The sequence below is a fragment of the Salmo salar genome, chromosome 10 (assembly GCF_965601325.2).
Source record: "Salmo salar chromosome 10, fSalSal1, whole genome shotgun sequence".
In the NCBI taxonomy this organism is placed as follows: Eukaryota; Metazoa; Chordata; class Actinopteri; order Salmoniformes; family Salmonidae; genus Salmo; species Salmo salar.
This window is the reverse complement of record NC_138300.1, coordinates 42,249,436-42,264,719: the sequence shown is the minus strand read 5'-3', so window position 1 is coordinate 42,264,719 and position 15,284 is coordinate 42,249,436. Positions and strand designations below refer to the sequence as shown.

Below are 15,284 nucleotides of genomic sequence, written 5' to 3'. Positions count from 1 at the left end.
TCGTGCGTTTCCGTCTGTAGATTAGTGGGGTTCCGTGTGGTAGGGGGGACCAGTCTAATTGGCAAAATAGTTATGGTTATAGTGGCCCAAGAAAATTGTCCGATAGACTTATTCAGATAGCAGCCGATAAGACAGCTAACAATTAGCGGGCCGCAGATGGGCGTTCAGGTTACGTCGAGACGGAGGGGCCAGTTGGATAACTCCCTCGGGCAGATAACGTCGGTAGTCCAATTGTGAAGGCCCGATGGGGCTCCGCATCGGCAGTAAAACGGGTCCGGATAGGTGATTGTAGCCCAGGAGTGGCTGATCGAACTCTTCAGCTGGCTAGCTCCGGAATAATTTATGTTAGCTCCGGGACCGACGTGTGCCAATAGTCACTCAGGTAGCAGCTAGCTAGCTGCAAGATCCAGGTGTAAATGTCCAGAGCCTGTGGTAGAAATCCGGGGATATGGAGAGAGAAATAGGTCCGGTATGCTCTGGTCTGAGTCGCGCTGTACAAAAACTGCCGATAGCATTTTGAGTTAATGGATAGCTGATGACCGCTAACTGTGGCTAGCTGAACTCCAATGTTAGCCAGTGAACTGGCTAACCTCTGGCTAGCTCTGTTGTGGATTTCAGATTTGAGGTAAATAATACATTTTTTTTAAAATTATTGGTGAGGCGGGTTGCAGGAGAGTGTTTTGAGGTTGAGTTTTTAGAAGAAAAAAAAATATGTAAAAAGATATGCGAAGAAAATATGTAAATATATATATACACGGGACACGACAAGACGAGGACAAAGACGTCTAACTGCTACGCCATCTTGGAATTGTAATGACTACCCCATTTCTGTACCCCACACATACAATTATCTGTAAGGTCACTCAGTCGAGCAGTGAATTTGAAGCACAGATTCAACCATAAAGACCGGGGAGTTTTTTTAGCTGAGTTTATGTATTCCCTTGTCTTGCAGTGTATCTTATTGCACGTTTTTCTGTCGTCCTGGGCTTATAGATCGAGTCAATCCTTCACCAGATGAACCGCAACATGCTAAAGAGATATCCTTCCTGAATGCATTTGAAAGTTTTTAATATTGTGAGAGTGAAGAGCAAAATTCCTCTCAAGATAATTAACATTACAGTTACACCAACTGGTAGGCTAATCACACAATTGTACAAAATGGTAAGAGAACTGGTGAAGAAAGTTACCCCTCTACATACGCATTTCTTTACCGGAATATCTAAATGAAAATTCTGGCAGATCCATAAAATCTCCTTGTACAGTAGTTGATCTAACTAAATTAGAGGATTCTAAATTAATATCTAAGAGGCTTTAATACAATTATATATTATAATGCAGGGTGAATTAAAAAAATCAGTTTTAAAATGTTATGTTTATTAAGTAGTCTTGCTTGTCTCAGAGCAGCGCAAAACGGTGCTAAAATTGTTGACCACACGGGAGGAGGTTATTGCTTGTTGGAGGGGATTTTCACACCTACAATAGCCGGGCCAATAAACTAATTGTTGGATAACAGATCGGCTCTCGGAACTCATTAACACGCGTTACTGTGTGTGTTTCGATATTCTCTCGCTCTTCTCTCTCTCTCTCTCTCTCTCTCCACACACACTTGCTGTCTTGACCTCTGAATGCTCGGCTATGAAAAGCCAACTGGCATTTATTCCTAAGGTGCTGACTGGTTGCACCCTCTATAACCACTGTTTATATTATTTGACCCTGCTGGTCATCATTTTTACATTGTATTCAATTTCCAGTGAGACTATTCAAGCCACCAACTCACTGATGGTTGAAGATGATGGGCGATCGGCAAATGCAGTCTGGAATCTGCTGGCATCACAGCACAACATCAACATCGCTCTAATCACAGTCAGATCAGGGACTGTAGTGATGCCTCTTGCACTGAGATGCTGTGCCTTAGACTACTGCGCCACTCGAGAGCCATGACCAATATGACCAATATACTACATACACTGCTCAAAAAAATAAAGGGAACACTTAAACAACACAATGTAACTCCAAGTCAATCACACTTCTGTGAAATCAAACTGTCCACTTAGGAAGCAACACTGATTGACAATAAATTTCACATGCTGTTGTGCAAATGGAATAGACAACAGGTGGAAATTATAGGCAATTAGCAAGACACCCCCAATAAAGGAGTGGTCCTGGAGGTGGGGACCACAGACCACTTCTCAGTTCCTATGCTTCCTGGCTGATGTTTTGGTCACTTTTGAATGCTGGTGGTGCTTTCACTCTATGGGTAGCATGAGACGGAGTCTACAACCCACACAAGTGGCTCAGGTAGTGCAGCTCATCCAGGATGGCACATCAATGCGAGCTGTGGCAAGAAGGTTTGCTGTGTCTGTCAGCGTAGTGTCAAGAGCATGGAGGCGCTACCAGGAGACAGGCCAGTACATCAGGAGACGTGGAGGAGGCCGTAGGAGGGCAACAACCCAGCAGCAGGACCGCTACCTCCGCCTTTGTGCAAGGAGGAGCAGGAGGAGCACTGCCAGAGCCCTGCAAAATGACCTCCAGCAGGCCACAAATGTGCATGTGTCTGCTCAAACGGTCAGAAACAGACTCCATGAGGGTGGTATGAGGGCCCGACGTCCACAGGTGGGGGTTGTGCTTACAGCCCAACACCGTGCAGGACGTTTGGCATTTGCCAGAGAACACCAAGATTGGCAAATTCGCCAGGTTGCCCAAGGTTGGCAAATTGGCCAGGTTGCCCAGGCCGGCGGAGATACAATCTTCGGCAAAATCATTCGCAAGGAGATTCCTGCAAAAATATTATTTGAAGATAATGCTCTTCTGTGCTCTTCACAGATGAAAGCAGGTTCACACTGAGCACATGTGACAGACGTGACAGAGTCTGGAAACGCCGTGGAGAATGTTCTGCTGCCTGCAACATCCTCCAGCATGACCGGTTTGGCGGTGGGTCAGTCATGGTGTGGGGTGGCATTTCTTTGGGGGGCCGCACAGCCCTCCATGTGCTCGCCAGAGGAAGCCTGACTGCCATTAGGTACCGAGATGAGATCCTCAGACCCCTTGTGAGACCATATGCTGGTGCGGTTGGCCCTGGGTTCCTCCTAATGCAAGACAATGCTAGACCTCATGTGGCTGGAGTGTGTCAGCAGTTCCTGCAGGAGGAAGGCATTGATGCTATGGACTGGCCCACCCGTTCCCCAGACCTGAATCCAATTGAGCACATCTGGGACATCATGTCTCGCTCCATCCACCAATGCCACGTTGCACCACAGACTGTCCAGGAGTTGGCGGATGCTAACTCCAGGTCTGGGAGGAGATCCCTCAGGAGACCATCCACCACCTCATCAGGAGCATGCCCAGGCATTGTAGGGAGGTCATACAGGCACGTGGAGGCCACACACACTACTGAGCCTCATTTTGACTTCTTTTAAGGACATTACATCAAAGTTGGATCAGCCTGTAGTGTGGTTTTCCACTTTAATTTTGTGTGTGACTCCAATTCCAGACCTCCATGGGTTGATAAATTGGATTTCCATTGATTATTTTTGTGTGATTTTGTTGTCAGCACATTCAACTATGTAAAGAAAAAAGTATTTAATAAGATTATTTCATTCATTCAGATCTAGGATGTGTTATTTTAGTGTTCCCTTTATTTTTTAGAGGAGTATATATTCTATTTTTCAGAACATTAACCATGTGTGTTCTCTTGTTTTGTACTGTTCTGTAGTTCAGAACCAATGATTTGTCTGACACTGGAGTTGCTTACCAAGATGACATTGAATGTTCCTGAGTGGCCTAGTAACAGGTTTGACTTAAATCGTCTTGAAAATCTAGGGCAAGACTTGGAAATGGCTGTCTAGCAATGAACAACAACCAACTTGACAGAGCTTGAAGAATAAAACAATAAATAATGTGCAAATATTGTACAATCCAGGTGTGCAAAGTTCTTAGAGACTTACCCAGAAAGTGATACATTTTTTGGAAATTTTCTTCTACTTTGACATTACAGAGTATTTTGTGTAGATCATTGAACAAAAATTACAATTAAATCCATTTCAATCCGACTTTGTAACACAATAAAATGTGGAAAAAGTCAAGGTGAGTGAATAATTTCTGAAGGCACTGTAGTCCCCAAAAGGGTTGTAATCATAGCGGAACCCAGAACCGTTTTTTAATGGTTCTTTATAGAACCGTAAGGTTCTGTATAGCACCATACAGGGTCCATTTATAAGCTTATGAGCATGGTTGTTTATAGAACCTTCAAGAAAAGGTTCCATATAGTACCAAAAAGGGTTCCGCTATGGTTACAAGCTAAAGAACCCTTACTTGGAAACATATAGAATCATTTGTATTTAGTGTGTATCGTCAAAAATATTGTAATCAGATTAGATACTTTTGAAAAACTAGATGACCTCTAGATGATTACTTCTTGGATCACTTTTAGAAAGGATGTTTCTGTTTTCTCAATGACATTCAATTCAGCATTGAAAAAAAAAGCAAGTTTAAGTTTGTTCCACCTGAGCGAGTATGACCACAAGTCAGAGACCACTATGGTGACACAGCAAATGTGTTTAATAGATTCTCTTTGTCTTCTTCTAATGCCTGTTAATGGGAAAGTAATCAAAAAGTAACTTAAAGTAATCAGATAGCATTACTGAGTTTGGGTAATCCAAAAGTGAAATTACTGACTGCAATTTTTGACCACTAACTAGTAACTGTAACGGATTACATTTAGAAAGTAACATTCCCAACCCTGCACACACGCACTCACACAAGCACACACGCAGGCACACACACAAACATACACACACACACACACATACATATACACACAATCACAGTTCTTCTGTTCTCTGCGTCTTTGTGTCAGACTCCCACTCAAACGAAGGAGAAAGTCATCCGGCGGGCGCATGTGGCTCAGAGGCTCCCAAATCATTAGCAGTACCCCCTCCTGAGAGTGTGGGTGGACCACTTTAAACTCCACAACCAAAGATGACAGGCGTGGGAGAGAGAGAGGAGAGGGGAAGGGGGGAGAGAAAGAGAGAAGATAGAGAAAGAGAGAGAGAGAGGGGATAGGAGAGGGCAAAGGGAAGAGAAAAATAAAGAGTAAGAGAGAGGAAAGAGAGAGAAAGAGAGAAGGAGAGGAGAGAGTGAGAGAGGAGAAGGGGAAAGGAAGAGAAAAATAAAGAGTAAGAGAGAGAGAGAGAAAGAAAGAAAGAGAGAGAGAGAAAGAGAGAGAAAGAGAGAAAGAGCGAAAGAGAGGAGAGAGAGAGAGAGAGAAGATGAAGGTAGTCACGAAGCATTCCCCTTCTTTGCCACCCACACACTGAGAAAGAAAGACAGTGAGAAGGCAGATTTTTACTGTGTGTGTGTGTGTGTGTGTGTGTGTGTGTGTGTGTGTGTGTGTGTGTGTGTGTGTGTGTGTGTGTGTGTGTGTGTGTGTGTGTGTGTGTGTGTGTGTGTGTGTGTGTGTGTGTGTGTGTGCTCTACATACCCTGCGCTCCCTGTCTGTGTTCCTGTAGGAGAGTGTGATGAAGTTGAGGTCGGTTGTCTGTGAGTCTGTCTGACGAGCCTCGATTAGCCGGCCAATGTAGCGGTTAACCCGTGTACCAGGCGGGTGCTGCACGGAGCCCGAGAACGACGTCCGGCTACGCACCTTCTCCGATGCCGTCCGCAACGCACGCCTCTGTCAGGGACACGGGACAGAGGACAATGTGCTAATATTAGGACAGCATCAGAGTCACAAGGACTTGAACCCTAACCACAGGAGAACCTGGAAGTGGCCGTTCAACCTTTATACAAATGTTAATTCCAAGGTTATATGAGTTATTATACTGTAGGTCCTACAGCTTATATAGTTTGGCCGCAAACAGTTATTGGAATAAATAATGAATCATGGCATACAGGAAAATATAGGAAACATACACTCAATCCGGGTCGGACCCCCCTTTGCCCCCAGAACAGCTTGAAGGAAAACATTCCCCACACCATTGACACCAGACAGGATGGGGCCATGGACTTACGACAAATTCTGACTCTGCCATCAGCATGACTCAACAGGAACCCGGATTCGTCGGACCAGGTGATGTTTTTCCAATCCTCGGTTGTCCAGTGTTGGTGATCACTTGCCCACTGGAGCCACTAATAAACTGGCCACTGAGTGTATACCAACTGTATTGGTAAGAATAACATTCCCTTCAATTGATAATGCCCGCGTTAGTGTATCAAACGGTGAGACTGTGAGTGTATCAAACGGTGAGACTGTGAGTGTATCAAACGGTGAGACTGTGAGTGTATCAAACGGCAAACCGTGCCAATACAGCCTCCAAACACCGGCTTCGAGGGCATTATCACTTAATTATCACTATTATACAACGGGTTAACAACATATTCAACTATTTTCATAAAAACAAATATTTAGATTAATTTATTCATACTATTTCATCCTTCTACAAGATATAGTCCCGACACAATTCTAGGGTTGCTACCCAAGCCGACTGGTCATTCGTTCTATCGGTTCGTGTCACGTCCTGACCAGCAGATGGAGCTGGTGTAGTAGTTTGGGGGCCAGGACGTGGCAGTCTGGTGTGTGTCTTGTGACTCCTGATCAGGAACAGCTGGGAATCGTTGTTCCTGATTGGGAGTCACATATGTAGGAGTTGTTTGTCACTGGGGTTTGTGGGTAATTGTTTCTGTTTGAGTATTTTCCTCACAGGACTGTTTGCTGTCGTTTTTTTGTTCATTTTGTAGTGTTCTCTTGTTTATTTGAATGAAAACTCTAATGATGAACACATCCTCTGCTGCACCTTGGTTCCATCTTCCAGACAGCCGTTACAGAATTACCCACCAACAACGGACCAAGCAGCAGAGGAAGGAGCAGCACAAGGAGAGGCACCAGGAGAAAAGCTATCTGGAGTCATGGACTTGGGAGGAAATCCTGGACGGGAAAGGACCATGGACTCAAGCTGGGGATTATCGCCGCCCACAGTGGGAGATCGAGGCGGCGAGAGCTGAGAGGCGCTGGTATGAGGAGAGGGAGCGCAACGGACACGGGAGGCAGCCCCACAATTTTTTTGGGGGGGGCACACAGGGAGATTGGCGGAGTCAGGTGGTAGACCTAAGCCAACTCCCCGTGCTTACCGGAAGCAGCGTGGTACTGGTAAGACACCGTGTTATGCTGTGGAGCGCACGGTGTCCCCAGTGCGCGTTCAAAGGCCGGTGCGCTACATACCAGCCCCCCGCAAGTGCCATGCGAGTGCAGGCATCGAGCCAGGGCGGATGGTGCCAGCTCAGCGCGTCTGGTCTCCAGTGCGCCTCCTCGGTCCAGGTTATCCTGCGCCGGCGTTGCGCACTGTGTCTCCAGAGCGCTGGGAGGGTCCAGTTCGCCCAATGCCTGCTCTCTGCCCGTGCCGGGCCAAAGTGGGCATTCAGCCTGGAGTGTGGGTAAAGAGTGTCCGTACCAGAACTCCAGTGCTCCCCCACAGCCCGGTTTATCCTGTGCCTCCTCCTCGGACCAGGCCTCCAGTGGGTCTCCCCATCCTGGTCCATCCTGTGCCACCTCCCAGGACCAGGCCTCCAGTGGGTCTCCCCATCCTGGTCCATCCTGTGCCACCTGCCAGGACTAGGCCTCCAGTGGGTCTCCCCATCCTGGTCCGTCCTGTGCCACCTCCCAGGACTAGGCCTCCAGTGGGTCTCACCTGTCCAGAGCTGCCCGCCAGTCAACAGTCGTCAGAGCTGCCCGCCAGTCAACAGTCGTCAGAGCTGCCCGCCAGTCAACAGTCGTCATCAGAGCTGCCCGCCAGTCAACAGTCGTCATCAGAGCTGCCCGCCAGTCAACAGTCGTCATCAGAGCTGCCCGCCAGTCAACAGTCGTCGGAGCTGCCCGCCAGTCAACAGTCGTCGGAGCTGCCCGCCAGTCAACAGTCGTCGGAGCTGCCCGCCAGTCAACAGTCGCCAGAGAGGCCAGACTGCGCTGAACTGCCGGAGAGGCCAGACTGCGCTGAACTGCCGGAGTGGCCAGACTGCGCTGAACTGCCGGAGTGGCCAGACTGCGCTGAACTGCCGGAGTGGCCAGACTGCGCTGAACTGCCGGAGTGGCCAGACTGCGCTGAACTGCCGGAGTGGCCAGACTGCCCTGAACTGCCGGAGTGGCCAGACTGCCCTGAACTGCCGGAGTGGCCAGACTGCCCAGACTGTCCCGAGCGGCCAGACTGCCCCGAGCTGCCAGACTGCCCAGACTGCCCCGAGCTGCCAGACTGCCCAGCCTGCCCCGAGCTGCCAGACTGCCCCGAGCTGCCAGACTGCCCAGACTGCCCCGAGCTGCCAGACTGCCCCGAGCTGCCAGACTGCCCCGAGCTGCCAGACTGCCCCGAGCTGCCAGACTGCCCAGACTGCCCCGAGCTGCCAGACTGCCCAGACGGCCCCGAGCTGCCAGACTGTCCCGACTGCCTGGAACGGCCAGAGCCTGAGCCGCCTCCAGGATAGGTGGGTTGGGGAGGGAGGGTGTAGCACAGTGCCGTCGTTGACGGCAGCCACCCTCCCTTCCCTCCCTTATTGTTTAGGGTTACTGTTTAAGGGTTTTGTTGGGGATTTTGTTTGTTGGTGGTTTTTTGTTGTTGTGGTTAGGTGCATTCCGGGGTCTGCACCTTGAGGGGGGGGGGGGGGGGGGTACTGTCACGTCCTGACCAGCAGATGGAGCTGGTGTAGTAGTTTGGGGGTCAGGACGTGGCAGTCTGGTATGTGTCTTGTGACTCCTGATCAGGAACAGCTGGGAATCGTTGTTCCTGATTGGGAGTCACATATGTAGGAGTTGTTTGTCACTGGGGTTTGTGGGTAATTGTTTCTGTTTGAGTATTTTCCTCACAGGACTGTTTGCTGTCGTTTTTTGTTCATTTTGTAGTGTTCTCTTGTTTATTTGAATTAAAACTCTAATGATGAACACATCCTCTGCTGCACCTTGGTTCCCTCTTCCAGACAGCCGTTACAGTTCGGTTGCCAGAGACGCGACCCAGTCATTAAGTCGTTTGTTCTAAATGTTCTATTGCCATACTACTGGCTGGCAACGTTCTTATGCCTTGCTTGCTAGCAAGCCAACTACGGCTAACTTACAGTCACGTCAAACAGTGCAGCCAGAATAACAACAAATTAGCCGCATTTGCATTTATTTAAGCTGTTTTCTAGTGACATTAACACCCATAACAATGAGCTAATGATGCGCAATATCACCTGGTATAGAAAATGTGCTCTCTCATCGGGACACTTTTGTTCAGAGGAGCTAGCCAACAACACAGCTAACACAACACCAACACAGCTAACACAGCACCAAAACAGCTAACACAACATCAACACATCTAACACAATCACTTCAAACGGAAGCTGGAAAGACCGCAAACTAGCTGCATTTCGTTTTGTTTGACCTGTTTTCTATTGACATTTCTTGGTATATGTTCTTAAAAATTATGATTTTAACTGGCTGAGACAAGCTGTCTGTCTGCCTGTCTGTCTCGTCCCAACTCCCGACCCCTAAACGTACATTATTATGGAGATCAAATTTAAATATTGAAACAATCTTGCAAATATCAAAGAGACAGACCACAAGTTTTATACAGATCTCCGCTATTGAAAAACAATTGCTAATCTAAAAGAAATGGGAGATAATGTCTAGATGCTTTTTACAGTGGAGATCAAATGTATAAATTGTCTGGCTGGGCTGATGAGACAGTGGATTACACAGTGAGATGGAACAGGGCTTTAGTCGGTGGTAAATTGTGGAATAGACACCGGCTGGTTTTAACCAATCAGCGTCCATGATCAGACCCCACCCGTTGTACAATTGAATTTTATTGGGTGTCATAATGCTAGCATTAGCAATCAGTTCTACAATGTAATATTACTGGGTGTCAAAATGCTAGCATTAGCAATGAGTTCCACAATGTAAAACTTTTGGGTGTCATAATGCTAGCATTAGCAGTGAGCTCTACAGTGAGTTCTAAAGCTAGACAAAGCCCTGACAGTTATTAGAGGATTACACAGTTACAGGGCTATTCCTGAGCGAGAAATGATGCCTCCACACACACACCAATCATAACACACTGAGTCATCACTGAGTCACAGTTTTCAACACACACCCACCCTATAATATAGCGGTTTGTTTTGGTGTTAGAGTTAGCAATGATATCTGTTGCCTTGGTTTTAACCAAGTTTCTGTAATTTACACTGTGAGTGTGTTGGCACAGGGAGGTTTATAGGAGTGATACAGATTAGCGTGTGTGTCTGTGTGTGTGTGTGTGTCTGTGTGTGTCTGTGTGTGTGTGTCCGTGCGTGTGCGTTCAGGATTAGGAAACCAAGCAGGATTTCACAGCTGGACATAAAAACCCGTTAAAAGGTTTCTAGCACTCAGACATATTATTTCCCAGAAATACGAATACACACACACACACAACACCCACACGCTAACAGCAACACACACACACACCTTGTCATCGTCGTCGCAGGTCATGACGTTAGAGAAGGGGATCTCCGCCTTGAACATCTTCCTACAGTGCATGAGCTGAACCAGCAGGTAGCACACTGTCTTAAACTTCATCTTCTTGGCTGGCTTGATATCCGACAGGATCAAACCTGGGAAGATCTGAGGAGAGAAAGGAGAGAGAGGGAGAGGGGGAGAGAGGGGGAACAGAGGGAGCAGGCAGAGAGAAAGAGGGTAGGGGAGAGAGAAGGGATGGGGAAGAGAGGGGAAAGGAGAGGGAGTGGGGGAGGGGAGAGGGGAAAGCAGGGGGAAGAGAGAGTTGTTTAAGTACTAGAGAAAGATCGTCAGCCTTTATAATAGAAACTCTATAAAATAGTCTATTAACTGGTAGTGTTATGTGATAGAGTCTAATAACTGGTAGTGTTATGTGATAGAGTCGAATAACTGGTAGTGTTATGTGATAGAGTCTAATAACTGGTAGTGTTATGTGATAGAGCCTATTAACTGGTAGTGTTATGTGATAGAGTCTATTAACTGGTAGTGTTATGTGATAGAGTCTAAAACTGGTAGTGTTATGTGATAGAGTCAATTAACTGGTAGTGTTATGTGATAGAGTCTAATAACTGGTAGTGTTATGTGATAGAGTCTATTAACTGGTAGTGTTATGTGATAGAGTCTATTAACTGGTAATGTTATGTGATAGAGTCTATTAACTGGTAGTGTTATGTGATAGAGTCTAATAACTGGTAGTGTTATGTGATAGAGTCTAATAACTTGTAGTGTTATGTGATAGGGTCTATTAACTGGTAGTGTTATGTGATAGAGTCTAATAACTGGTAGTGTTATGTGATAGAGCCTAATAACTGGTAGTGTTATGTGATAGAGTCTATTAACTGGTAGTGTTATGTGATAGAGTCTATTAACTGGTAGTGTTATGTGATAGAGTCTATTAACTGGTAATGTTATGTGATAGAGTCTATTAACTGGTAGTGTTATGTGATAGAGTCTAATAACTGGTAGTGTTATGTGATAGAGTCTAATAACTTGTAGTGTTATGTGATAGGGTCTATTAACTGGTAGTGTTATGTGATAGAGTCTAATAACTGGTAGTGTTATGTGATAGAGCCTAATAACTGGTAGTGTTATGTGATAGAGTCTAATAACTGGTAGTGTTATGTCATAGAGTCTATTAACTGGTAGTGTTATGTGATAGAGTCTAATAACTGGTAGTGTTATGTGATAGAGTCTATTAACTGGTAGTGTTATGTGATAGAGTCTAATAACTGGTAGTGTTATGTGATAGAATCTAATAACTGGTAGTGTTATGTGATAGAGTCTAATAACTGGTAGTGTTATGTGATAGAGTCTATTAACTGGTAGTGTTATGTGAGAGGAAGAGAGAGAGATTTAAAATGATCACATCAGGACTATCAGTCCTAACACTTCCTGAGGAAGAAAAGATGAGACAGATCAAAGAGTGTCTGTGTATGTGTGTGTGTGTGTGTCACAATCCTATATTAGCGAGGACTATAACGTATTCACCCACTCCTATGAACGTGTTTGTGTGTGTGTGCCTATCTGTGTGTGTGCATGCGAGAGAGCATGTGTGTGTGTGTGTGTGTGTGTGTGTGTGTGTGTGTGTGTCTGCCTGCTCTAGATGATACGTTAGACCTCTTGTGGTTATCAAGTGTTTCAGGTACAACAACTAAAAACAGACAATTTAAACTGAGAGCAGTGTGACAGTATGATTCACCTGTATGATCTATGTGTATTATCCACATGTATGATCCACATATATGATCTATGTGTATTATCCACATGTATGATCCACATATATGATCTATGTGTATTATCCACATGTATGATCCACATGTATGATCTATGTGTAATATCCACATGTATGATCTATGTTTATTATCCACATATATGATCCACATGTATATGTGTATTATCCACATGTATGATCTATGTTTATTATCCACATGTATGATCTATGTTTATTATCCACATGTATGATCTATGTTTATTATCCACATGTATGATCTATGTGTATTATCCACATGTATGATATATGTGTATGATCCACATGTATGATCCACATGTCTGATCCACATGTATGATTCACATGTCTGATCCACATGTATGATCCACATTTATAGAGCATTACTGGGACTAGGGGACACTGACCCACACCTTAATAGGATAAATCACCTCATAGGATAAATCATTCAGTGGAATCATCATGCGTGAACTCCGGAGTTGAATCCTCCGCTGTCTAGAGTAGATTACACAGAATGGTGCAAAGGAAGTTGAAGTTGACTAATCTGGGCAACCAAATCATACATGAGGGGTGACCAGCCACTGCATTAGGTTCTGGGTGGAGCACAGGAGATGTTGGACTAGTGTAAGTAGCGGGACCAGGATATGGACCCCGGTGCACTATAAAAGGAAATAGGGTGCCATTTTGGATTAAAACAGTATGAGTCACTGTGTACCTTAAGTCTGTTGGAGGGTACAATGTAAGATTGTTGTGGTTGTGTGGTTGTGTATATACGGTTATTGGACTGTGTGTGTGTGTGTGTGTGTATGGTTGTGTACCTTTCGCCTGTGGGAGGGTACTATGAAGAAGGTCTCAATGTTGTGTTTCTGTAGGAAGGCGTGTCTATCATGGCCAAAGCCAGGCTCCACCTCATAGTCTCCATTCAAACACTCTAGAGTAGTCCTGGTTATGTGGACCTTACTGAGGGAGGGGGGGGGGGGGGGGGGGGGGTGAGAAGGAAGGGATATACAGGGAAAGTGGAGAGAGAGAGGTAGGGGGAGTAATTATGGATATGTAATTCATTAAGGGAGAATCAGAAACTTTTCATCTCTTCCAGGTTTGAGATAGATCATTAATCATTAATTACATTTCAGTTCATCTATTGAGCACACTGAGATTGGAATGAAATGGATCCCTACCCTGCTATCTCTGCCCATTAGTTGGTTCTTGTTTACTTGGCTCCTGAGTGACACAGCGGTCTAAGGCACTGCATCTCAGTGCTTGAGGCGTCACTACAGACACCCTGATTCGAATCCAGGCTGTATCACAACCAGCCGTGACTGGGAGTCCCATAAGGCGGCGCCTAATTGGCCCAGCATCGTCCGGGTTTGGCCGGTGTAGGCCGTCATTGTAAATAAGAATTTGTTCTTAACTGACTAGTTAAAAATAAGGTTAAATAAAATAAAATTAAAAATACTTTAATTGCATTGAATTGAAAGCACTCCCCTTTTTGTACACTCAACATTTCACGAGTCTAGGACAAATAAAATGCATTAAAAATAGCTTCTGTAGTTTTGTGATTGTATGTTCATAAATAGTAAAAATGCTTTTGAAGTTTCAGTTTTGGAGATACAAGGCTTTCTTTCAATAGCGAGACAATTCTTCCCCAAAAGAGCTTGACAAAACATTCCATGTCATCAATATGTGGCGTTTCCCAAATGACACCTTACTCCCTATATATGGGCTATTCATTGGCTCTGGTCAAAAGTTGTGCACTACTGTATATAGGGAATAGGGAGCCATTTAGGACTCAGCCATAGTTTCCAGTAGTCATACATACCCAGGCAGTCCTCCTGCCTCCATCACATTGGCCAGAGTGACATCATTGGACCAGACATCATACTGCCACTTCCGGAGTCCCAGAACCCCACAGAGTACCCGGCCCGTGTGCAGACCCACACGCATGTTCAGATCCACCTCTGTAGCCTCCACCACAGACCTAGGAAGAGATAGAAGCCTCGTGAAATGTACAGACTCCTTCTAGCCTAAAGCATTGTTGTAGACCGCTTTATATAATCAGAATTAAAAAAAAATCACTTTGAAATCTTAAACTAACAAGTGGTATGCTTTTGCCCTTTACTTTAACAACGGGTACAGGCCTGAGTATGCACTCTTAGAAGTAAAGGTGACTGGAATAACCTTTTAAAAATTGCCACCCGAGTGGAACCTTTCCAGTTTAAAAGGTTCCTCGAGGAACCCCTCTGAAAAGGGTCTTCGAGGAACCCCTCTGAAAAGGCTCTTGGAGGAACCCCTGTGTAAAAGGCTCTTGGAGGAACCCCTGTGTAAAAGGCTCTTGGAGGAACCCCTGTGTAAAAGGGTCTTCGAGGAACCCCTGTGTAAAAGCTCAAACCAGAAACTTATAATAATATATTGTAGAGGTGACAGTCTATCAGAATATTGGAGGTGTGGCTTCTTTGAGGCGTGGCTTTCAGACAGTTCTTTTTGGACACCCTTTATGTTAAATGTTATTCCTGTTCATCATGCTAAGTTTCTACACCACAAACATAAATGTTCCTTTAATATTTATGCATATTACATAGTGATGGGAAACTGTGGCTTCCTGAACCTTTTGGGCCTTTCACGAAATTCTGCTGAAGAATTGTTAATTATTCAGAGCTTTTAACAGAGTGCATATTAGTGACATCTGCTGGTCAGGAATAAATATCAGCATGTTTGATGTTTAACCCTTTCACACGTACCATCACACGGGGTGTGATCGTTCTACAGTGGTCCCTGAAGCGTACGATCACACCCCGTGTGATTAGAACACTCATTTAGAACGGCCAGTTTCGAATGACACAACAATCAGCATTTGAGCTGGCCACACTTTTTTCAGAAACTATTTACACAAACACAGTCCTTACAAGGTTATCTCCAGAATGTGAGCAGTTTATTTTTGGATGCAATGTTCAGATATTCATAGAAGTATATATAGCACAACACAATCATCCTAACTGGAAAAATGTAGGCTACATTTGTCCTAGCGCTAACTGAGGAAAGATTGACCCAACA

General features: G+C 45.2%; 1 protein-coding gene across 1 annotated transcript in view; it reads right to left on the bottom strand.

The window, feature by feature from the left end:
• Positions 1-15,284, bottom strand: part of LOC106560395 (adenylate cyclase type 1) — an 81,064-nt gene that overhangs the window by 24,452 nt on the left and 41,328 nt on the right. Inside the window, exons 4-7 of the mRNA XM_082956602.1 lie at positions 14,053-14,211; positions 13,052-13,193; positions 10,460-10,615; positions 5,480-5,671 (exon numbers count right to left, since the gene is read on the bottom strand). Coding sequence (XP_082812728.1) covers positions 5,480-5,671; positions 10,460-10,615; positions 13,052-13,193; positions 14,053-14,211 — 649 coding nt within the window. The remainder of the gene's footprint in view (positions 1-5,479; positions 5,672-10,459; positions 10,616-13,051; positions 13,194-14,052; positions 14,212-15,284) is intronic.